Source organism: Eretmochelys imbricata, chromosome 17, assembly GCF_965152235.1.
Source record: "Eretmochelys imbricata isolate rEreImb1 chromosome 17, rEreImb1.hap1, whole genome shotgun sequence".
Lineage (NCBI taxonomy): Eukaryota > Metazoa > Chordata > Testudines > Cheloniidae > Eretmochelys > Eretmochelys imbricata.
In genome coordinates this window covers 16,566,333-16,592,687 of record NC_135588.1, presented here as the reverse complement: position 1 = coordinate 16,592,687, position 26,355 = coordinate 16,566,333, and the positions used below count along the sequence as shown (strand labels likewise).

Sequence of the window (26,355 nt, the reverse complement as noted above, 5' to 3'; positions counted from 1 at the left end):
GACTGACACCATTTCATTTCACAGGTCACTGAACAGCCATGGGCTGTTAACTTCTGGTCAGTACAGCCATGAACGATTTCAAAAGGCAGACCAGGACAAGGGGGTTTAATTCTATTGCTAATCATCTGTACTATCCAGTCCTACCCCACCACTTTTACACCACAGACACAACCGTTCTCAGTGGATTTTAAGTTTATTTGGCCTAAAAAAAAGTACAAAGTAATTTAAAAACAAATGCTGGCTTTCATTTTCAGGTTCAGCAAGAACAGAGAATAAGTTCACTGAATTCAGAATTTACTATATACACAAGGTTCTAGTATGCAGATAGCTGCTGGCCTTAAACACTGTAACCTCATACTTCCAGAATCAAGGCTGTAATTGCAGTCCAGTAAAATACTCCATTTAACTTTCTGCAGGAGCAGCCGTCTTCTGACAGAGCCTGGCAAGCAGTCCAGCCATCTGCAAGAGAGAATTCACCCCTTCTGCTATCTTCATGTGAGTATATCCAATTTCCTGGCAATACAAATATTAGGTGTCAAACCTTAGCTTTTTCTGTTGCTTTGTCTACATTTCTACAGCAAAGCGAGGCAGTTTTCGTGGAAGACTGACTTGTACTTTTTCCCCCAGCAGCAAGAGTAGTTTGCGTTGTCTACTTTGTCCTGTGATAGCACACACTGTACAGAGTCCCCAGACATTAATGAATTACATATACACCATATGGAATAGAGCTTGCCCGTCCGCTCCAAAGATGCTGCCCTCAAGCTACCTGAGCTGAAGGAAAAATTAAGTTGTCAACAAGCGTAGGGCTGATTTCTTCTTGAAGCCAGCCACGTTAGGGTAATACAACAACTTTGTGATAGATCAGGTCAAATACTGCTCTGTGGTGCAAGCATATCTCTCCCGTTTTCCTTCAAGGAAGCACTATGCCTGTATCTGAGGGCAGGATTTAACCCTAAGGGGTCTGATTCCAATACGTACAATGATTATCACATGTCAAATTAGAACTCAGTACCATTTAGCCTTTAGTAAGCTACTGAAATAACTCAGACTTGATGACCATCTGGCCATGCTACAAAAGCCATTTATTTTGACAGAGTTTTAGGGGAAATAAGAACGTACGTTCCAGGGCCAAGGGCTGAAATGATTATTTGAAGCTTTGATTTAGTGGCCAGCTGAGTTTGTTCATTATCTGAATAGGATTATATTATGACTAAGTCTAATTAAAATGATATAGCACCTTGAGCTTGCATGGGAGTTTACTGTTAAAGTGTTAATAAACTCTCACAGTTCTTATGAAAAGTTTATGGAGGGGAAACGCAGTGAGAGGTTTAGATACCTTTTGTACTAAGAACTAGCAATTCTTGGAGAACAAACTGAGGCTGCCCCTTTAATAGGAATCATTTTTTGTTTTTTTAAAGACGAATGTGATAATGAGGCTAGCACTAACCTTGATGAACTCCAATTTCAGATACTCCGGCATCTGGAAGGTTTTACACACTCTGAAGATATTGCCAACTATATCTTCTGGTGAGTACCCAAGCCGCCACAAGTGGGCAAGAATCTGTGCAGGAGAAAATAAATGTTAACTTTTTTCCCCCCAGGAAAATTAAGTTATGTGGATCAAGTTTGTACTCATTTTTGTATATGAATCATTTCCCACATGGTGAAACTGCATATAGTTCTTTAATGTTAAAGCAACAGGTTTAATCTCCATCCTGTGCTAGCAAGAAGTTTTGTGCCAAAGTGACACTCCATTCGTACTTGTTTTGGTCGTTACTTTTTTTCACCTTAGACATAATTACATCTGAAGCAAGCTGCAAATTTATGGAGCCAGGATCAATGGTCTCCAATTTATAAACTAATAAATTGATATTTTATTGCTGTATTTAACATCTTTTACCAGAACAACTACAAGTTTCCTGTTCAGTGATCTGAGCGCACACATTTGCTCCTGGTGCTGCTACTGCCGTAATATTTATATCCAGTATTGTTACACAGTAGCTACATCTGCCACCATAAGGTAAACAGTCTATATTGAAATCCCTCAAGTTCCCTGGTACCCTTCATAGTGCCATTAGAATAATCCAGGTTTGGGATTGAGCTGTTTCAGAGGCCAGCAGAGAACAGACATGTTGTTTAGACCAAAACCTTTTTCCACCAGCCATATTACAAAATAGTATTGGTGGGATTCTATAATGAACACAAGTTTTCCTTTGCAAGTGGACAACAGCAGAGAGGTATAAATTAAAAATGGCACCAAAGAGTTGGGAGGTGGGGGAGAACCTCATGTGGATGTCAGAAGGGCCTGTTTAGAGTAAAATATCAGAACCTCATTCATCCTCTCCAGTAAATAATTCACATAATTATGAATGAGTTGCAAGTGAAGACTGAAAGCAAGGATAGTGCTTAAGATGTATTTTGTTTATCTTGGCAACAGATTTTTTCCATTTATCAAAATACACCAGTAACGGCTCTGTAGTATGTTCTTTGAAAATACAGGTAGTGATACTAGACCTTATCTTGTCTTGCCTACTAAATTTTTGAGAAGTGGAGCTTTGTGTGTGTGAATTAAAAGTGTGTCACTTAATGTGGTGTCACTTGTATTCAGACATTTAGATCCAGTCAATCACAAAGATGCCTCAGTGTAGAAATATACATGCTATCAGGATTTCTACGTATTAAGATTTCTTACATGAAAAAGGTTTATATTCATGAATTTATCTGCATTTGTATAGTTTTACTTTTGTTTTCGATGGAAAGTAAGGTAAACTAAAATCTTCTGAAAAGCAAGCATTCTGTTGAGAAAGTGTCTGAAAAGACAAAAATACATACCTTGTATGCTTCATCAATATTTGCATTCACACAGTGCTGTATCATTTCCTTCACTAGCAGAGGGTGTGGCTCATCACACACCTATACCAAAGAGAAATTAGAATTTTAGAAAACATCAATGCACATATTCCCTCCTACACCCAAATACCCTGAATAATTTTAATAGTCTTCTATATAGTTGATAGTTTAAATGCTATATCTGAGAAAGCCCTATAATACAGGCTGTTCACCACACATTTTATTTTTAAGTGACTAACTTAGCTGGTAATGTAATTACTCACCCAACATTAAGTCAGACTTTATATCACTGAGTACAAAGCACCCAACATACTAGGCATTAACAGTTACTATCACTGAATTTCACAGCAGTCCTATTAAGATTCATTATTTGCTATACAGACAATGGGTCTCAGCTGTGTCAGTTTACAGTCAGATGCATTCTTTCTCCAGCATTAAAGGGAAAACCTCTTACTTTGTGTCAGTCTTTTCATAAGGGACATGCATCTCTTATGTTTAACGTAGCAATCTTGTTCAAGACATAATACTGCTTGGGAATTGACAAAGCAACGTCAAACTTCTACGTGTCCTAAACAATGTCTGATATAGTTGAGCTGACAGACTTCAAGTATTTTTTGTGTGGGAACGATGCCAGATACTGAAAACTAGGAAGAAAACGTGTTTATGTATGTTCCCATTACAGTGCAAATACTGAGCAATCACATCTTGCTATAAGAACTTTTACTAACCTTAAACACATTCTCACTGTTAATAAAGCCAAATCCAGAACAGGTGGACTGCAAGTTGTTTAGTGCCTGTAAAGAGTAAAATTAATGTTTCTGTTACTATCTGAAAAGCTCTACCTCTGGCTCCCCTCCTCAGACTCAACCAGAGACTTTTCCGGAACTGCTGCCATATCAAGCATTCCCACAAATCAACAGCACAAACTCTAAGAGCTGTGAAGATTTTACTTCCTCCAGCTACAGGTCAGCATTCAATTTCCATTGATGCAGGGTCGAGTGACTAGACATTTCAGAATTCAGCAAACCCATACAGTTTAGTTACTGGAATACTGCAGATCATGTAATCTCCCCTTTACTTCCCACAACTTAAAGCCTGTAAGGCCACAACCCCAGGCTTTGTACTTCAGTAAGAAGACCTTTCTTTTGCTGGGTTTGTTTTAATACCTGTCTCATATCTCCTTGTGCTGTGAAGATAATAGCTTCCAGTCCATCATCTGTGTATTGTACATTCTCTCTCTCAACGATCTTCATTAACCTTGCAAGGATCTGAGCATCTGTCAGCTTGGTGTAGCGCAGCACTGCACAGCGGGACTGAATTGGCTCTAGAGAGAGAGAGAGAGAGACACACACACATCTTGTTCTCTGCTTAAGTATCCACCCAAGATTACTTTTTTCAGCTTGGGAGAAGGCATCTGTGAAATTTCTGCATCACCCTGTAATCTGATTTCCTTTTATATGGAATAGTTTCACTGTCATAGTCCACTCTGAGGGCATGTTTACAATGCACACTACTTATGGTGGTGTGTAGTGGACGTATACTGCACACACAGTTGCTAACTTTCACGTGGTAAATAAGCACCCCGCCTTTCACAATAAACTAAAAATTAAGATAATCCCATTTCAAAACAGGGTCAAAACAAGCCAAGCCCTAAGAGCCACAACACTCTGTGTGACTAGAGATCCCCGGTGTGCAATCTGAGACTGTGGTGGGCCAGCTGTGCACCCCTGATTCTCCTCCCCTTGCTCCTGGTTGCCCCCCCTTGCCAGGAGCCCATCAAAAAAAAGCAACAAGCTGTAACCCAAAAACTAGCCAACAAGCAACTCACAAGCCAATTAAGCCGAAAACAAGCCCAATTTCTGCATTTTTTTCGCAGGTTTGGCACGTCTGACTGCACCCCCACCTGCCACAGGTATATTTAGCAGTATAGATGGTGTTTTTGGCCCCATAGCATGAGCCCAAGTCCATTGAGCTTGATGCTGAGACTTGATGCTGCAGAGTTTTCGTTCTTGTGCAGTGTAGACATACCCTTACATTCTGGCCATAGAGCTCTTCAACTGAGACCAAAGGCCAGGTCTCCGGCAAGCTAATATGAAGGCCAAATTTGGTTCTGAAATGTAACTGTGATTGGGTGTTCACTCCATACCAGCCTTAAAAGGGTTAATGAGGCAGAGAAGGGGGCCAATTAACTGGATAGGGTACACCTGAGGGGAATTAGGCTGGATAAGCAAATCCCCCTCCCCAGTTGGAAATAAAGCTCAGCTGAGAAGGAACAGGTGAGGCTATGAAAAAGGCAGGAAGCTGGCAGCAGAGATGGGCTGCAGCATAGAGCAGTCACTCTCTAGCTGTTGAGAGGGAAAGGAGGAAACCAGGAGGAGAACAGAAGCCCTGAAGGAAGTGTGTACCCAGAGGAGAGTGGAAAAAGAGGCTGATAGAGAGAAAGTAGGTGCAGCCCAGCGAAACAGTAGCCAGGTTTGGGACTGTGCAGATGTTGGCTGCTGGTTGTAGGATCCCTGGGCTGGAACCTGGAGTAGTGGGCAGGCCTGGGTTCCCTACCAGCCACTGGGGAAGTGGCACAGACCAGGCAGTGGAGCTGAAGACTGCCAAGGACAGTTGTCCAGTGGGACTTTGATACCCCAGAAAGGGAGGACTACACAACTTGGCTGAAGGGCCAAGTCACGGAGAGAGAGGTGGTACGGTGTGTGAACAAGCAGCAGAAAGGGGCATCAGACTGGGAGGAGCTAACCTCCAGAACAGTCAGGGTTCACTCACTGTTAGGACACCTCCTCCTGTGACAGTGTCCAAAATAAAAAACACCCTTATTTTATCAATCTAGACTTTTACCTGCTCCTATGATCAGAACAATTTGACAGCACCTTGTATGGTCCACCACGCAACAGTAGTTAACATAACCTTGCAACTTTAAGTATATTTAGAGGGAGCCAAACAATGGGATAAAACATTTTACTTAGATCATCTAACTTCTGATATAGTTTGTATGTGTCTGTGCTAAGTTTTCTCCTCCTTAACTACAGAATAGCTGGTCAGAGAGTTTACTCCAGTGGAAGGTGCTTATTTTTGTGAACATGGGTGCTTGTAGGCAGCTAGATTTTTCAAGAGGGGTGATGAGCACCGACACCTTGTGCTGTGCAGGCAGATGCTCACCCATCTATGAAAATCAGGCCACCTTTATTTAAACTTGAAAAGTTTGGCTTTACTGAACTTACCAAGATTTGCCTCAAACTCCAAAATCTTCTACAAAGAAAGTACAAGCAAAGGCAGATGATTAAAGAAAGTTTACCCTACAGCTTTACCTAGGAGACTTTGGGAGCTCCAATCTTGGAGCCCTACCATCACATACTGTAACAGCGGCAGGAAGCTAACTGTAAACATGGAAGATGTGTAATAAAAGTGCATACAGAGACTAGTAGCTTTCTTTTACCTATGATTTTATCTGAGGCATTGCATGCAAGTGCAAAGCGAGTTGTTTTGGAATAAATTTCCATGGTTCTTCGCAATGCTTGCTGTGCTCCATCTGTCATGCTGGAGAAAAAAAAAAGTTAGGTTGGCTTTTGCCCTTCACTATCTAACATCCAGCTGCAGTCTAATAAATGTTTATACCGCCTTCAGAGTTTCTATTTATATTAGCTACTGCCTTGTGAATTATTTGATCTTCTGGCGAGGCAACTAGGAAGCTAAGTAGCTTTATCCAGAAACTTACAAGTCACCACACAATACATACCATCTCTGAATAGTCTATACAAATTACCCAATTAAAACCAAACCATCCACATTTGAAAGAATGATCTCTAGGTGTAGATGCACATGTAGAAATCTTTTCATCCAGTAAAGCTAAAACAGAATTATCTACTATAGGACGATGTATGCTATATCAGCCACCCCTTTTTCAAATGAGAGCTTAGAAATAGCCTGTAAATTGGATACTATTTTACATCCCATCAAATCCTAAAGTGCTTCTCTCAGATACTAAACATCTCTGAAATGCAGCAGCCTCTGTTGGAAGAGCGTCTGATAAGAGTGCTGTTAAATGGAGATCTGTTCACAACTAAATTACTTCTGAGAGGCTAGCAAAATACCTTAAACTTGAAATAGGTTTATAACAGAAGCCTTACATTTTATGCAAGTTATGCAGAACATGGAGGCAGAACACTTCTGAGGGGTTATTTGTGATCAGAAGAAACATAGTGTACCTGTCTGCTTCATCCAGGATGATTATCTTATGCCGACCTTTGGGAAGTGTGACCTTCTGCTGAGCAAACATTTTGATTTTGTTTCTCACAACATCGATGCCCCTGAAACAATAATCTTATTCATTCAGTGATCACTCAGACCAGTTTGTATTTCACATCAATTTAAAGAAAGAAGTGCAACAAATTACATTCCATTAACACAAAATGGACGCTATTTACATTTGAAGGGAACTGTATCTAGTAAATAGTTTTGGAAACTATTTGGAATAGTTTAGTTAGAATAGAATAGAATAGTTTTGGGGAAAATAAGAGCAAACATTTTATTATCCTTCAATGTTCAGTTTCGAGTTACAAAATTTAGGGTTCTACAGTTACTCAGTAACTGAAGTTAACAATAAAGACAGAACAATACAGGCACTCTTCCAGCATAGGTTCTCAAACCACTTAGAGCCTGAAAGTAATCAGTGGTGCGGCAAGCCCTTATGCACAAAGCAAGCCTTAAAACACCCTTGCGAACCAGGGCAATGACATAGGGAGAAATTAAGTGACTTACTTAAGATCAAAAAGGAAGTCTCTAGCAAAATCAGGAATATAACCCAGTTCTCCTGCCCATAAGCTTTCACCACAAAGCAATCTTTAGTATTTGAGGTTCCTACCACCTATATACCTAAACTCAAATAATCTTTCCTCTGTCAACTAGATAAATAAAATTATTTTCCTTTAAATGTTAATGAAACTTTACGAACACAACAGAAGGAGGAGAGCTCTTTAGGATAAATTTGAGAAGTTATGGACAGAAATTACAGATTACATAGCTCCTAATAATCTGCATATGTTTAACAATTCCATTCCATTAATAAGAAAAGGAGTACTTGTGGCACCTTAGAGACTAACCAATTTATTTGAGCATAAGCTTTCGTGAGCTACAGCTCACTTCATCGGATGCATCACTTCATCGTGAGCTGTAGCTCATGAAAGCTTATGCTCAAATAAACTGGTTAGTCTCTAAGGTGCCACAAGTACTCCTTTTCTTTTTGCGAATACAGACTAACACGGCTGTCACTCTGAAACATTCCATTAATATTTATGAAGTTCGCAAAACAGAAAGTGGATAATGTCTACAAGATACCTTAAAACATCGAAGATCACCTAAGTCTTTTGTGGAGGGAGGGAGGCAGGAAGAGACTGAGAAGCAAATATTGGAAACCTTACTATCATTAATCTAACAATCATAGTAGATTTCAAGTAAAAACATTTGAAGTTTGTTGCATTTCTTCCTTAATTTGAAACTTAGTTACGGAGTTCTCATACACACCTGTCATTTGAAGCATTCAGCTCCAGAACAGCATCCTTTAATGCAGGACCAAGCAGTGCACGAGCCAAACATAAGATACTGGTTGTTTTACCAGTTCCTGGAGGACCCTTTGAATACAATGAGTTTTAAGTATTATACCATTAAAGTGAGTTGCACTGTCTAGCTACTGTGTTCTGTTAGCAGTAACAGAAACATAGGAATTCCTATACAGACTCATATGAGGAGTCCATGTAATCTAATATCCTGCTTCAAAAAGATGCTTCAGAGAAGAGTGCAAGAAACCCTGGAATTATGGGACAAAACCTAACCCCCCAACAGGTTTATTCCCTGGAGCATGAGGGGGTGTATCTGGGACAATTACAGATTAAACAAAAATACTGATCTTTGGCTGTACAATTAAGATCACCCTTACCAACAGACTCATGGACCTATGCAAATCTAGAGAGAGCCTGTTTACCATCCTGAACTGACACCACCAATAGAGAACAAAAATACAGCAAGCAGAAATATGGTGCAACACAAAAATACTTACAGCAATTATAATATTTGGTACATTTCCCTCCCTTGCAAAAACCTAGGAAAAGAATGAGTGATTATTTGGCCAGAAAAACTTGGAGAGTAATTCCTACATACTACCATTTTTCATAATTGGAATGAAAAACTCCTCATTCACTTCCTCCCCTCTTACTTTAATTTTTACCCCACCTTATCATTTTCATATTTCTTACTTGAGAGAGACAGTAAGTAAGGCAATATCTTTCAATATCTTCTGTTTGTGGAAGATACAAACTTTTGAGCTTCACAGAGCTCTTCTTCAGCTGACTTACTTCAGGTTTCCTTACTTGATCATTTATATGAATCCTTTGTGTGTGCAGAGTCCTGTCGTACTTAAAACGGTTCATCTAACCTGAGGTTTTTAGCATCCTTGCATTTTCCTTCCATCCATTAAAACAACAACAACAACAACAACATTGTGATAAGTCACTAGCAAATCTGGGAATTGAACTCTGGAATACTGACTACCAGTCCCACATTCTAACCATTAAACACTTCCTTGTAGAGTAACCCCCAAGGAGGCTGTTAAAATGGTCATTCCAAATTGCAAGTACACACACATCATAAAATAGTGCAATTTAAAGAAGTTGAATATATTTATGTATACAAAACTGAATATAACTTTGTATGACCACAACATTAGTAAATGTTTCTGTTACAAACTAGTTTGCTAGGATGACTACAATGAAAATATTTTTCACCTAACTTAAGACTCTAGAAAAACAACAAATATATCTGTAGGAAGATACAACATAAAATTAGTTGTAATGCAAACTATGTTTAGTGATGATTACAATTAACATGCTTAATTAACATGCTGGACACTAATTTAATTTTCTGAACCACCCCAAAACTGGACAAATTGATAGTAAGTTTAAATGAATAAACTTAGACCTTGATTCAGGAAAGCATCCTTACTGAAGAGGATAACACTTGAGCACATGCTTTACTCTTAAGTACAGGCTTAAATCCCACTGAAGGCAAAAACACCTGTTTAAGTGCTTTCCTGAATAGAGGGATTTAAACTTGACTTCAATGTTTTCCTGAATTGGGGTTTCTAAGCAGAATTGTGTGGTAAAACAATACATACAAAATAAATACAGGACAACAATTTGTTTTTGTTATAACAAGCTAAGTACACACCTCCAGTCTGCTCACAGTGTCTTCATTCCCAACTATTTCAGATAGCTTCATAGGTCTGTATTTTTCAACCCTATTTAAAAATAAATCCCAAAACATTAGACGTATCTAATTTAGCTCATGTTTTACACTAATCAAAACAGATTTAATTAGTATAAAATAATTGGAAATGTTTGAAGTCAATGTCTAAATTTCTTAAGGAGGATTTCTGACATTTTCAAAGGAAAATTACATGCAAATTGCTCACGTGGTTAAGAGCAAACATTCAATAAATATTTTAAATATGTCAATATATTAGAACACAGCCATTTGATAAGCTTTTGATGCTGCTAAATGCAAAGGGAGGAGATGCTGATCCTGTGACTGTATTCCTTCACAGTAAATTATCTTACCAAATGACTGTTTATTTCATCATTATAATCTGATTGATTTTTTGTAAAGGACAAAGAAGGATGATGAGAAATTTATTTAACTGCTGTACACTGATTTGCATACATGACACTTAGGCCTCCCCAACCCTGCAACTGATAGCATAATGCTGAACTGCTGCACTGAACACTATCAATTGCAGGATTAGGGTTTACAGCCTTCAGATAATTAAAAAATGCTGGATTCTAAATAAACATTATATACCAATGCAATGTGACCTGTAATCCTATGCCGAGTAACAATCTAATTGCTGTTTCCCCACACCCATTTTCATACTTACTTGTGCCCTGATCCCACAAATGATTGCATTTGGGCAGACTGCTGCACCCGCAAAGAGCCCTGCCGAAGTCAATGGGACTCTGCACAGGCCCTGCATAGCCATTTGTAGGATCAGGGCCATCTGAGCATGTCCTCATTTTGCCTAGTTTATACCACAGCAAGACACCATACTGTGCTAACAGAACTCAGGATAAATATCTGGGAAATCATTTTGGTTCTACAGTCATGCAGAATGACAGCACAGTTTAATGGCCTACACTTATATGGCACTCCTCCTCCCAAGGATTCGAAAGCACCTGCATACTTAGAAGAGCACCATCATCTTAGAACAAACAAATCCCAATGCCCTCACACTAAGTATTTAAAAAAATCATTACTGCCGCAAGTACAGCACCTACGATTGTTAGAGTAGGAAAACATTAGAGATTTTTATCTTTCAGTTTGTTTACTTTGTGCATATGACAGCACACTGTCAGTTTCAGTTTACCCTCTTTATTGTCATGATCTGTATTACAATAGTACTTAGAGGCCTCACTAAGTTCAGGGTCCCATTGTGTTAGGCCCTGTACTAACACACAGTAAGAGACAGTGCCTACCCCAGAGAGTTTAAAATGTAAATAGGCAAGGCAGGAGGGGAACACATTAAGTGACTCGTTCAGGTCACCCAATTCAGTGACCTACCCACTAGACCACACTGTTGTCTGTTATGCTATTTGGATGTTTGTTTGTTTTTTCACAAAACAGAACCATTTAAAAACTGCAAAGGGACATATGGGCAGGTGTAGTACCTGAAACTTTTAATTATTTATCAAACTGACTTGATTTTGAGTTGATGATGTCCTTTTAAATGATATGCAAAGGATAAACAGATTCCTTTATCCACTTTCTAGGATGGAATGCAACAACTGTTTGCTATACAACATTTTAGGTATAGGAAAATAACGTAATTATGCAAGTTGGAATTTGACCAGGAATAATATCCAAGGAGTAATACACTTGTTTCACTGCAACAGTTTATGGCCATGTACGTAAAACCTTGCAGTTATGTGACTGCTTTAGAGATACCAGGTCCATCAGCAAATCACATGTGACAACAAAACTGAACTCTCAAATGGTAGCACCAGACATGGACTTCTACATGGTAAGCTGCAGGACAGCTTGGGACTTGATCATTTTATGACCTTAATAACTTGTGCAGCTATGCAAATTACAAGAATAATTAATGACCATGTCTGAAGAGTACTTGTGAGGGCAAAAAGGAATCATCCACTCTATCTATGCTGTTGCACGTCTGGCTATGGGCCTTTTATAACTGTGCCTAGCATCCTTTTCTCAGAAGCATCAGTTACGGCTGATATTGGGCTACACAAACCAGAGATAAGAGAGCAAAATGTATATTCCCATGGAAGCCACAAGTGCAGAGCCATTACATCTGCTAGTGAAGTGGACCAACAGCCACTAACAATTTTAGCTAGTGCTCGCTAATAGCAGGTAGTGGTGTTTGCATAGCGGCCAGCTCATTACACCAAGGATGCTGCTCTTTCAGGCTTCAGTTCCATGCACTGTGGGGCTTCAGGTCCAGACCCTAGGAACCAAGCTCCCCTTTACTCTGCACGGACATTAACAAGCCCACGATCCTGTCCTTAGAGTGCACGGATGTCCTGCCGACGCTGCATCGGCTCGCTGTGCAGCAATGCTGGGGTTAGCTGCCTCTCCCCACCCCAGAGCCAGCTGCATGTCAGGGCGGTTCTGCAGGCGGCGGGACGCCCCCAGAGCACACGAGGGTGATGGGCCCTCAGGAAGTGTTACAGGATATTGAGCTTGATGGGGCTGCACCCCCAGCTAAGGGGATCCCCCGGGGAACCCCCCCCATCAATAGCTGGCATCTCCCTCCCTCCTTACTGCAGCTGGGGAGGGGGGCAGGGGATCCCCCAGTTCCCTCAAGGGGCCCCAGCTGCCAGGAGACCCCAGCTCTTCCTCCCCCCCAACCCCCCAGATCCCCCCCCCAACACACACAGCGCCAGGCCCAGGCCCGCCCTACAGCCCCCGCCCCCCGCACTAGCCCCGGCCCGGCTCTCACCAGGGCAGCTCATAGTGGGCGCTGCCGGAGGCGCCAGGGGCCTCGGCCGCTCCCCGCTGCTCCCCGGCTCGCGGCCCAGGCCGCTCAGCCTCCGCCATCTCCGCGTCCATGCCGGCCTGCCGCTCCCTCCCGCCCGCCGGCCGTAGCGCCGCCCCCTCGCCCTGTCACCGCCGGGCCGCGGAGCCAGGGGCCGCCTGAAAAGAGGCGGCGCCCGGCCGGGGCTGCGCGGCCTCCTGCCCGGGTCTCCATTGGCAGCCTAGAGGCAGCTCCGTGTTCACCCCCCCACCCCCGGCATGGGGACTCCCGGATACCTCCATGGGGGGACCTGAGGGACAGAGCACGGGCTGGGGAGCCGGGACTCCTGGGTCCTATTTCCACCGCGGGGGGGCTGGGAGCCGGGACTCCTGGGTCCTGTTTTCCACCGCGGGGGGTGCTGGGGAGCTCTCGTAGGTCCTATTTCCACCGCGGGGGGGGGGGCTGGGAGCCGGGACTCCTGGGTCCTATTTTCCACCCAGTGGGGACTGGGAGCCGGGACTCCTGGGTTCCATGCTCATGCCAGGGGCAGAGGACTGAAAACCGGGACTCCTAGATTCTGGTCTCACCCCTTGGGTGGGAGCATGAGCTAGAGGGTTGAGCTGATGTTCGAGTAGGTGGGAGTCCAGGGTGCAGTACTGCTTTCTTTAGACAAATCAGAACAGTAGCATTTTGTATGGGTGTAAGGGGCGAGCCATGGCAGAGTCAGCCGCATTTTCATTTAAAACAAATTGGAAATAGAGGGCTTGATTCTGATCTTCTCCTGTTGTAAATAAGCAGCAACGCCACCCAAGGTCAATGCAATTAGGCTGATGTAAAACTGGGGAGAAAAAAATCGGGAATGTGATGTTCCCTTGTTTAGAAATTCGGAATTGGCTGTGATCTTCGAGGAGACTGATACCTACCTTTTAAAATTATATTTACAAATCTCAGTTGTTAAACTTCATGCTCGGGTTGGTGTTTTGTTGTGAGAAGAGTCAGAGAGCCATATATTCTCAGCAGAAGTGGGATCTCTGTATAGCTTGATGTATCCCAGGTAAGGCAGCAACTGACCAAAAAACCCCCAAAATGTATGAGTCTGAATAATCTGACTGAAAATGAACTACTGATTAAAATATAGAAAGGGAAGTGAATTTGAGTGATATAACGCTAAGAGATTGTGGATTCTGACACAAGTCTGACACAGATTTACTGTGCAAGTCACTTTGGGTTAGATATTCAAGAGCAGTAAATTAATAAACTTGTTAAGGAAGGAATATATGGCTGACAGGACAAGCCTCTCTTATTTATCTGTCTGTCAATCTTTTTTTCAGTTTTCAGAGTAACAGCCGTGCTAGTCCGTATTCGCAAAACGGAAAGGAGTGCTTGTGGCACCTTAGAGACTAACCAATATATTTGAGCATAAGCTTTTTTTTTTCTTTTTTCAGTGTTTGCACTGTTCCCATCACTGTTGATATCTGAGTGCATAGTTCTAGTAACTTATTATACTCACTAGAGTTAGGCAGTCAATGCATTTGTTTTATTTGTCTCTCGGGGTAGCTCATTAAACCACTTTGTAAGGAGCCTACTCACTCGAGTGAGATAATGCAGATAGGTTGAACTGACTGAGTGCTGCTGGTCAGAGCGCTCCTACGGTACAAAACAGTGGATTGTGCTTTGTTTTTTTGCCACGTTCAATAGTTCTCTTAAGAGGTGCCAGCCTTCTGATAAGATAGAATTTCCTGGCCGACATTCATTCTCCCATTATGCGTGCAGTATTGCTGCAAATTTCCACCCAACGGCACTGTACAAACCATACAGAAGAACTGTTGCTGAGTGCATGATGACCACTTGTATGATATCATTCCACTAGCTAGATGCAATTAACGTATTTCTTTGGCATACAGTAGTCTATAGTAGCCCTGTACAGACTATATGCAGGCATCCAGGCTTCCATTAAGAGCGGTAACCTCTTTCAGATCCATGGTGATCCAGTAGTTTGGTATCAGGGATGGCTTTGCCTTTGCCATAAAGGCAGATCAGGCACTCATTTAGCGCAGAAGAATGTTAAGGGTTGCTTGTAACTGTGGTGACTTGGGGCAGGTTGAAAAGTGGATTTTTGCTAGGTTCCCTAGGATATCAGAACCCCTTGAACTGGACCTTTTAAAACCATAATGTCTCTGCCACAATTTCAACCGTTGCTAAGCTGGCTTCTTTATTAGGCTCCTGGACCAAAGTCAGAGTACAATTCTATCCAGTTCAGTGTCAAAATGGCAGAACTTGTTTAATATGTTAATGAAGAAGCCTGGAATAAAAAAGTGAATGTAGCAGGTAGAGTTGTAATTCAAGGTCCAGTTACAAGCAAACACTCTGAAGAAGGAAAAAAATAAGTACCCGTCAGCATCTAACCAGGATACTATAGAGAAAAGTACAAACTGGTATCATAATGCAAAAATTGGAAAAATAATACATGAGAGAAAACACGCTGCTGGGGAGCCTCCGTCAGGCTCCTGAGGGTAGGACCACGTCAGGTTCCCTGTCAGACCAAAAAAATGGGTTATTGTTTCTAAAGGTTTCAGTTCCTTGTTTATCCATGTCCCTGTTTTGAAGGATGATATGTTCTTGATTCCCTAACCAAACCCTCAAAGGTCTGACTGCACAGCTCATGTGCAAATACAACCAAAACCGTGTGCCATTTAATAACGGGAAGGAGCAGACCCGATCAATAATATCAACACTTGCCCCTAGACATTCTAAGTAGCAGAAAGCCTCAGGCTTAGACCACATGGAACTACTATGCTGTGAAAATATATTCACTGAAAATTCTTTCTGGGTGTTGTTGGACCCCATGATAATCATTAATCCTCTTTCCCTGGCAGGAGAGAAATTGCCCTTGTGACTGTTGTCAGTAAATTATAAGTACCAAGGAGATACAGAAGGAAGAAAGGATACAGTATTGCCCATCCTATTAGCCTGCAAACAGGGAAGAGGCCAGAAGATTATGGGTAGCAGGAGGAGGTAACTAAACTGTTCTCTGTTTATAATGACTTCTCTCTGAAGCTTTCACACTCCCCACCCGCACTCACTGCAAACAGCAAAGTAAAAAAAAACCTGGGTATTAGATGGCTCAGGGAACTGGTGATGGGTAATGGAGCCTTCAGTTCAGATTTTCAAAAGAGTTCAGCTTCCTTTTAGGTACCTAAATGAAGTAGCCAGACTTTCCAAAGTGCTCACCCAGCAGTTCCCATTATTTTTAATAGTAAGTGGAACCAACATGCAATCAAAATGTTGTGGTCCCCTGGACAGACTATACAATTCCTATACAGCCCACCTAACCTGAGACAGACTCTCCCTCCTAGCCCCACAGCCTCAGATAGATTCTTGTTACACTTCCGTTTCTAAATCCTCGATTTTTATCTCAAGTGAACCAGGATAGCCCACTGGACAGGCTGCTGGTCAGTTGCAATCAGCTGTGCTGTTGCTTGCTACCCTATCTCTAACACCCTACTCTATCCAGGACCAGCTCAGAGAATGGAAAAATTTGGCCATATAGTCCATCACTGGGCGCTCGTGCAGGAAGGTTCACAACAGCCTAGCTTAATGTTAAGTATACCAAGCAATGGGAGCCTCCACTATTTCTCCTGGGAGATCATTCCACTTATGCAGAAGAGCTACTCTGTCCATAAGCAACCAGAAGAAGAGGCTGGTGAGGGGACACAAAGAGCCAAGAAACATTGGGATTTAGTTTAGTTTAAGACTGGGACTAACACAGAGTGGCTTTTGTTGTCCAGTATTTATATGAGGCCAAATGCTGAGACTATAAACGCCAGCACTAGGAATATTCAGGTGTATGCTCCCATGCAGCAAGCGGAAGACGAAGAAATGGAACATTTCTACCAAGAGCTGGAGGAGGTGATGCAGAAAAGATCCACCTACACAATTATCCAAGTGCAACAGTAGGTGGAAAGGAGAGTGAGAAAGAAAAGTACGTGGGAAAATTTGGTAAAGGTGTAAAAAATGATCGTGGAGCATGTCTGGTTGCATTCGCAGAGGCAAACCATTTCCACATAATGAACATGATATTTTTTAAAAAAAAACCAGCATTGGCAGTGGACATGGAAAAGCCCGGATGGAGTCACACTGAATCAGATTGATTATGTAATGACGGATACCAGAAGAATCTTCAACGATGTAGCGACAATAGGAGAACGAATTGTTTTCACAGGCTTAGACCATCGTATGTTGCGCTCAAAACTATGTGTTGACAATGTCTACAAAGACTGAGTTAGGAGAAGCCAGAAACCAAAGCAAAAATGGAACTTCAATGAAGAGGCATTTGCACAGGAAATGAATGGAATGGACCTTGAATATAAGGTCAACAAGGACACTGATGAGGACTAAAAGAGTTTATCTTGCAGATAATCTCAGCAGCTAAGAAGGCAAAGGCATTGAAAACGCTGGGACACAAGCAGAGGATCAGTGAGGAAACTGAATCTCATGGCGAGGAGGGCATGCATATAATTAGAAGGAAACATGGGCAAAGAATACAGAACACTGTGCAAAGAAGTTCGTGTGAAGATCAAAGAAGACTACGAAGACTATAGAAAGAAGAAATTGAGAGAGGCGGCCGAAAAGAATGAGAGTCTGAAGAAAGTAGAAAGAGCTGTTAGGTTGAAACAGATTATCCCAGCAGAGCTGAAACATTAAAATGGTGAAAGGACATCGGAAAGGAACGAAATATGTACAAAATTCTACAATGACCTCTACTCCTTGCATGTCAATGTCCAGCGTACACTGTCAAGGCAGCAGGTTACAGAAGAAGTTCCTAAAGTTATGTGGGAAGAATTGAATACGCAGTTCGTAACAAAAAGAGAGGGAAGAGTCCGGAAGTGGACGATATTTGGCCGGAATATCTCAAAACAGGGGAAGATACTCTCTTCAAAGCGTTGGCTCAACGGTTCACCATCAACATCAATAGCAAGCATGTTTCAGATGCATGGAAGAAATCGAAAATAATATTATTGATGAAGAAAGGTGATCCAGAAGAACTGAGCAACTACTGTCTGATCACACTCCTCTAACAAGTGTATAAAGTCTTCACCTGCATCATACTCAATCGGATTAAGAAGGATCTTGAAATGCACGAAAGCAGAGAACAAGCTGGTTTCCACCCAGGGTATTCGACAATTGATCACATCCACTCAGTTTGACAGCTCATAGAGTAATGCAAGGAATACAAGGTACCATTGTGTATTGCATTTGTCGACTACAAAAAAGCATTTGACTCGGTAGAGATTAACGCTGTACTCAACGCGCTCAATGAAATTGGAAGTGACCCAAGGTACATCAATCTGCTGGAAGAAATTAACCACAATTGTTTGACAAAGATAACATTATTCAATGTCCCCTGCATTATTACTATATGCAGAGGAGTCAGACAAGGCGACACAATCTCACCGAAGCTGTGTGCAGCAGTACTGGAGTTGCTGTTCAAGAAATTGAACTGAGAAGAAGCAATCAGAATTGATGGAGAACAGTTAACACATCTTCTCTTTGCTGATGACTGGGTAATACTGGCACAGGACAGAGCAGAACTGGAGAACAAAATTGCAGCAACTGCAAACACTTTTGCATGATATCAGGTTCTAAGTGAACACGTTGAAGACAAAGTGGATGCGGAATGAGCATTGTGCAGAAGGAATCATCACTGTAAATGGGAAAGAAATCGAGGAGGTCGAGAAATTTATTTACCGGCATCAGCAGAGACAACTCGTTTGAAAGGGAATGCAGTCAGAGGCGAAAGGTGGGGCAGGCAAGTTTCAACAAAATAAAGATGTCTCTAACAGATGATGAACTGCCCATGAAGAAAAGGAAAGAACTGTTTAACTCCACAGTTCTGCCAGCAATGATATATGGAGCAGAAAGCGGAGGAAGAAAAATTCGCTGTCACCCAGAGAGCAATGAAAAGGCGAATGTGTAAGATATTGCTCCGTGATTATATACCAAATGTGGAGATCAGAAGGCATACAGAGGTGACTGATGTAGTGCAGCCGATGTACGACACAAAGCGGAGATGGGCGGGTCATGTAGTCCGCAGGCAAGACAATAGGTGGACAACCCGCATCAGTGACTTGATCCCCAGAGACTACAAGTGACCGCTGGGCAGACCGAAAATGTGTGGGGCTGATCCCAGGACAAAACTCTTTGGCCAGAAATGGAAAGAACGTGCTCGCAACAAAATAGAACAATGTGGCATCGACTTGCGTTCGTGGAAGGACGGACGAGGACAAGCCGGACAAAGGTGAGGTGACTAGGAGATGTTCAGGGTTCCTTCCTCTCATCCATCCCACCAGCATCTTCTTAATCTTAAATCCGTTGCTTCCTATTGCAACTTGCTCTTGTTCAGCACCATAAGTAGGTCGTGCAGCCGGGCTGTCTCATTGCCAGAGAAATACAGTGTCTGCAATCCCTTTTGAGAATATTCCCTGCTCTCTCTCATGCTGGTGGGGCTGGAACGAATGCTGTTACCACCACTGCTGCCAATCATTTTGTTTTGCAGAGGTTGTTTTTTTCCCAGTGCAGTAAGAGATTACCTGTAACGGAAGGTGAAGCAGGTACAGAAGCCACTAGGTGAAGAAATAATAAAGGGAGTGCCACAAGGGAAGCTGGCTGGTTCTCTAGTGTTAAACACTGCACTGCTGTGTGGGTGTCTTGGAGCTCTCAATCCTCAGGCCTGTAGAGGCTGAGATTACTGTGGAGTTAACAGGCTTGATCACCCCAAACAAGAATGGGGTATCTTAGATTGCTAACAATGTAAGGCACTTAGATTGTCCTTATCACCATAGTCTCTGAGCATCTCACAATCTGTTTGTCTGTTTATCCTCCCAGCACCCCTGTGAGCTAAAGAACTAACTATCAATGCCATGTTACAGATGGGGAATAGAGACAGAGAGGCCCAGATCCACAAAGGTATTTCAGTGGAAGTTAGGAGTCTAAATACCATTGTGGATCTGGGACTAAGTGATTTGCCAAAGGTCACACACAGGAAATCTGTCAGAGCAGAGAACTGACCTTGACTCTGCCAGGCCCTGTGTTATCCCTCTACCCACCAGGCCCTCCTTCCTCTCAAGTGAGCATCTCCAGCTGTTGCAGAGCAGTGGAGGCACGTCAGGATAGGCAGGATGGGCACAGTCAAACGTTTATCCACTTCTGTTAATTGACTCTGGGCATGTACCTTTATACACTGCATGTATTCACTTTTTACTTTATGTGCCTAAGTATTGTATGTGGGTTTTTTATGGTATATACAGAGTCACAGGCAACATCAGAATGTGAGCCTGGTGCCTTAGCCCTGGGTTAGCAAACTCATACTCCTGGAAGAGCTTCATGGCACATTCAATAGGGCCTGTGGGCCAGGAGTTGTAAAAAAAGTAGATAGCAGCAATCCAACGTTGATTTTTGCAGTAGACTGCCTGAGTGGGAAGCTCGGATACCTTTATTGTCATTTAAATAATACATATATTTCATAAAGGGATATCAAAGCACTTAAAAGAATGGGTTTGGATCAGAACACACTCCTATGAGGTACAGAAAGTTTATCCCAGTTGTACAGATAAGGAAATTGAGTCACAGAAATAACTTGCCCAAAGTCCTACCGTGAATGAGTGGCAGAGCTATTGAGAATAGGAATCAGCAGTCCTGGCTCCCAGGTCCTACTCTAACTCTAGATCACGCACTCTCTGGACTGATGACTAAGGCCTGGTCTACCTCTAAATATTAGATTGACCTCGCTAAGTCACTCAGGGTTGTGAAAAAGTTTGGGCCCTGACTGCCTGGTTAGGTAGATATAACCCCCCCAGTGTAAATGCTGGTAGGTCAACAAAAGAATTCTTCTGTTGATCTAGCAGCTACCGCCTCCCTGAGAGTTCGCTTGATGACAATGACAGAAAATCCCTTCTCTCAATATAGGAAACATCTACATTACGGAACTACAGTGGCCCAGCTACACCACTGTCACTGTAGCAGCTATAGTATAGACATAGCCTAAGAACAACAACCTCATGAAAGCCCCTTAACTTTTTGACAGGTTTCAGAGTAATAGCCGTGTTAGTCTGTATTCGCAAAAAGAAAAGGAGTACTTGTGGCACCTTAGAGACTAACCAATTTATTTGAGCATGAGTTTTCGTGAGCTACAGCTCACTTCATCAGATGCATACCGTGGAATACTGCAGTTTCCACGGTATGCATCCGATGAAGTGAGCTGTAGCTCACGAAAGCTCATGCTCAAATAAATTGGTTAGTCTCTAAGGTGCCACAAGTACTCCTTTTCCTTAACTTTTTGTTTCAACCGTCTGAATTTTCCAATCAATGCAAGAGAGCAGAAGTTACAACACTAGTCGCTAGAGGGAGTTATACTGCCGTATGCTAGCCATGAAAACAAATAGAACTAGACAGATTCCTGTTGCGTCTGTGTAAACAGAGAACTCCTTTAATCACAGATTTTCCTGGAGGCCACAATGCAAATGTAGGATATTGTTAATATGCTAAAAATGGTGGAGAAGCGAATGTTCATTTAGGCTCCTAAAAGATTTCACTCTTACAGCTGACACGCTCTGGGGCTCTCTGGCCACATACACCTGCTGCTAACGGCTGGCAGGGGGTGGCATCTTTTATTGTTAGGATCAGGCACTCGTATGAATTGCTACTGCGTCCTGTTTGCATGCTGTGTGTTTCCAGAGATGATGCCACCTCCTCTCTGTTCACTGAAGATACAAAGAAAGCATTTGTGCGCATGAGTTTTGCTGCCAAACGTAAGCTCTGCAAAGGGCAAACTGCAGCTGAGACAAGCTCACTGGCTCAGCCAGAGGAAGGATCCCTTTGTCTCACCTGATGCTTCTGCAATCAAGGCACCATGAGGATCCAGCTTTGAAACTCAGCTGTGATGCTGTGCAGATCCAGATGATGCATATTGGGACTCAGGTAGCTCAGTCCACTCTAACGTAGGGTAATGTTGTCTAGTGGTGAGAACTGGCGTTGGGATCCAAGCTGTTCCCAGCTGAGCCACTGACATACTGTGTGACTGTGGGCAGAGTCACTTAACCTCTGTGGCCTCAGTTTCCCCATATAAAAAAGTGGACCAGGTTATTATAAAACTTGATGAATGTTTATAAAGTGCTTTAAAACCCTTTAGATGGAGACTACGCCAGAAATACAAAGTATTAATACTACTAATAATGCCTGATTACAGGACAGACACAGCCCAAGCAAGATTTAATAGGAAATATCTCACCAGAGCATTTCCATTTACTGCATCCCAAGCTATTACATTTTTCTTTCTACTGTGAACTATTGCAGGCTTCTAGGTTCCTGGCATGGTGTTAACACTGTTTGCATTATCTCATATTCAGTTCCTAGCATCAGCACTCAGGTATTCTTCAACACTGGTTTCTTGATTGTGATGCATCACATTGCAATTCATTTCATTTGTACATAGCCTCTTAAAGAGAGGTCCAAACTACTTATCAGAGTCCATCCACCCAAGCTCTGTGGGGCTATGAGAAAATGGGACCCAGATCAGAACCAATTGCATTTTTGTCCAATTTCAGTGTTTTAAAGATGGACTAATAATAGTTTATTGTTTATCTAGAGCCTAATATTTATCTGGCTGGAGCACTCTGGATCCTTGAAATTAACAGAGTGAGGATTTAGAAATGCCATAAAAGGAAACTGCAGTAGTCAAGTCAGAGTGTACTTGAAGCCTGAAGAAGGATTATAGCAGAAGGTTACGGTAAGGATGGATTCCAGCAATGTTCTGGTGGTGGTGATGGACAGACATGCAGATGTGGGAAGGTTGCTGGAGAAAAAGAAAACCTAAGTGTTTTATCGGCCTTGTGGTAGTCTTCTACACATTATTGAATTTCACCCAAAGTGCTATATATAAATCTCCACACACGTGATACAATTACAGGGGTTGTATTTTTAGGACTGGTGTTAATGGTTGAATATCATCTTGGGATGCAAAGTGCTGGATCAGAGCAGAATGATAATATGCCAGCTACAGCTGCATCTAAAGTAGGGGTTTTGCCAGCATAGCTATGTCGGTCAGAGATCATACCTCATCACACCTTTGACGGACACAGCTATGCCAGAAAAAGTTGGTAGTGAAAACCCTGGCATCTTTGTCCTCACCTGTTGTGAGGTGTTGCTGGGCGCTGTTAAACAGCTGTCACATTTCACCCTAGAGATGGCTGCACTTTAGTGGTGGTCAAAGTGATTCTGCCACCCCACTGATCTCACATGCAAGAAACTAGAAATTGCTAAACCAGATTAGACCGGTGCCCATCTCATCCAGCATTTGACATCAGTGGAGTGTCACCAGAATAACTGAGATCACAATCTAATCCATAGTTAGTGCAGTCAGTTACAGGTACCATGTTAACTTAAAAAATACTTCTCTCTGAATATTTTTTACCTCCTATTGTTTCAAGTAAACCCTACAATTACAGTAATGGAAAGCTTTTAAAGCAAGAAAATAGTATTTCTCATTTTTTTTCTTCTTCCAGTTTGTTTATTCTGTGAATTTGACAACATTTTTTGTATAGTTGGTTTTACTGTTTCTCCTAGGGCTCCCAGCCCTAGGTTTAGGGTTGCTACCTGCTTATGGTTTCTATAGGTAGGCCACTTGGGGTTAGGGTTAGAGCTCCCTGCCCTAGGGTTAGGCTTTCTATGAGTAGGGCACTTGGGGTTAGGGTTACGGTTCCTCTGGGTAGGCCACTTGGAATTAAAGTTATGGGTTGGGGTTCCTGTGAGTAGTTGTCTTTGCCCTAGGGTTACGGTTTCTATGGGTATACCACTTGGAGTTAGGGTCAGGGTTCCTGTGGGTAGGACACTTGGAGTTAGGGTTAGGATTTCTATGGATAGGCCGTTTGCTGTTAGGGTTTGGATTCCTATGGGTATGGCTCCCTATGGGTATGGCTCCCTAGGGTTAAGGTTTATATGGGTAGGTCTCCAGGCCCCAGGGTTAGGGTTCCTATGGGTAGCGTTTCTGGCATTAGGGTTAGGGTTCCTATGGGTAGGACACTTGGAATTAGGGTTAGGGTTCCTATGGGTAGTTAAGATTAGGGTTCCTAGAGGTAGTGATCCTCGCCCTAGAGTTAGGGTTCCTATGGGTAGGACTCCCCACTCTAGGGTTAGGGTTCTTATAGGTGAGTGACTTGGCGTTAGGGTTAGCGTTCCTATGGGTTAGGCCCCTTGGAGTTAGGATTAGGGTTCCCATTGGTAGTGCTCCCCAACCTAGTGTTAGGGTTCCTATGGGCAGGGCTCCCTTGCCCTAGGGTTAGGGTTCCTGTGGGTAGACCACTTTGAGTTCGGATTAGGGTTCCTATGGGCAGTTCTCCCTGCCCTAGGGTTTGGGTTCCTATCGGTAGGGCTCCCAGCCCTAGGTTTAGGGTTGCTCTGGGTAGGACTTCCTGTTTATGATTCCCATGGGTATGCCACTGGGAGTTGGGGTTAGAGTTCCTATGGGTAGTGTTCCCTGCCCTAGGTTTAGGGTTCCTATGGTTATGCCAATTGGAGTTAGGGTTAGGTTCCTATGGGTAGACCACTTGGATTTACGCTTTAGGTTCCTATGGGTATGATATCCCACCCTAGGTTTAGGGTTCCTATGGGTAGGGCTTCATGCAGTAGAGTTAGGGTTCGTGTGGGTAGGCCATTTGGAGTTAGGGTTGCTATGGTTAGGGCTCCTCGCCCTAGGGGTAGGGTTCCTATGGGTAGTGTATTCAATCAGTTTCCCCTGTTGTCTGTGTGAGTGTTTTATACAGTATTTGGGAGAAGGAAAATGTAAAAATATAGCAAAATTGGCTGGGGGACTCAGGGGCATGTGTACCTTAAACTAGTCTTCACTCCCCCTTTTTTTTTTTGTAAAATGACTTTATTGGCTTCACACCTGCGAACAGTTAAAGATGTGCTTAAATGTTTGTAGGATCCAGGCCATAGTCTGTAAAATGCTTTGAGCCCCATCTGGATAAACGTAAGATGGTTATCATTACTGTCATACAGAGGTTAAACAAACACCTTGACACACTATACATAGAATAACTAGCCATACCACTGGGGAGATGTGTCTTGTTTCAGTGATAAATGTAAAAGGAAACTCATTCTTAAAAATCATATCTAAAATATATATATTTTATGTACCTTAATTTCTGGTAGCCTCTTCAAATCTTAAAGAGACACAGCTTGAATTTTTAAAAAATTCTGACTAATTAAAAATACATTGATAGAGCTCTCTTTAAATAATATGTCCTGATTTAAAAACAAAATATTCCTTAATTGTTACACTTCTCCTCCTCTGCCTTTTCTGCTCAGATATGTAGGTCTTTTCAGCCAAGGGAAAAGGGACTGTAACTGGAGAACAGTGGAATGAACTATGAACAAGGCTGAGATTTTGAATGGCACCTCAGAGTCTGTGTTTTCCATATGTGAATGCCCAATTCCTATGAATTTCTAATGGGGCTTGGACAGTCAGATCCCATGGAGGCTTGGTGTTTTCGAACAGCACTTTGGGTGGGATTTTCAAAGTAAACTAACTAAAAAGGTAACTAAATATAATAAGTGAAATCCTGGCACTATTGAAATCAATGGCAAAACTCCCACTGACTTCAGTAGAGTCAGGATTTCACCCATTTTTTCACTAGCTTCTTTTTGTTACAGTAACCTTAGGTGATACTTGTACTGCTAGTAGCTAAGTTTTTTCACTTATGTGAAAAATGTGTTTCCCCCCCCCAGTTGATTTCTGAATTTAATTCTTAAACTGTAAAGTACATGTGAAATATTAATATAGATTTACTGCCACAGAGAAAGGCTTTGCATATGATTGGGATTATTAAATAAGGATAGTTTACTACAACCAAGTAGTTGCTTCTCTCTGCCTCTCCTGTTTCTTGTTACCCTGACTGCCCAGCTGTGACTTGTTTCTTTTTTCTGGTCTTGTATAGTGGATATTGGGGGTCTCCATTAGGTGGTCATTAAAACAAAGGAATGATTGGTGTAAATGTGAAACACTGTATCTCTCTTGTAACTGTCAGTGGGTGAACCTCCCTCCGCTCTGTCCCTCCTCCTCAGGTCTCCAAGTGGGCATTGTGTAGGGTCTTCCCTTCTCCCCAGATATTTAGGGAAGAGCAGAAAGGGCCACAGCCCTCCTCCCCTCCCATGCGCCCCAGTCTTGAAAGATCTTCCGAAAAGGGATGTCCTGTATCAAGCAACCGGAGCTGGTAAACTGATTCAGTCCTGCTCAGGACTGACTAGGGACACACAATACCCCATAATCCTTAGGGTAGGGTAGCTTGGGAAGCCCTATGTGCTCCCTAGCAAACAGAGTAGGGATCATGGGGCATTTCTAGTGGTGGTTCCCTAGTTACTGCGGCATAAGGATTACAGGATATCACTTGTCCCTCCTCAGTTTCTGGGCAGCGGCAGTGGGTTGC

At 42.5% G+C, this 26,355-nt stretch overlaps 1 protein-coding gene across 1 annotated transcript; it reads right to left on the bottom strand.

Moving 5' to 3' along the window:
• Positions 1-174: 174 nt before the first annotated feature.
• On the bottom strand, positions 175-13,108 carry RFC2 (replication factor C subunit 2). The gene is given in 12 exon segments (XM_077836633.1): positions 175-513; positions 1,448-1,561; positions 2,833-2,913; positions 3,579-3,644; positions 4,017-4,174; positions 6,293-6,393; positions 7,062-7,163; positions 8,377-8,483; positions 8,909-8,950; positions 10,075-10,144; positions 12,860-12,999; positions 13,001-13,108. Coding segments are annotated over 12 exon segments (1,200 nt in total). The 3' UTR covers positions 175-402.
• Between the last annotated feature and the right edge of the window lie 13,247 nt (positions 13,109-26,355).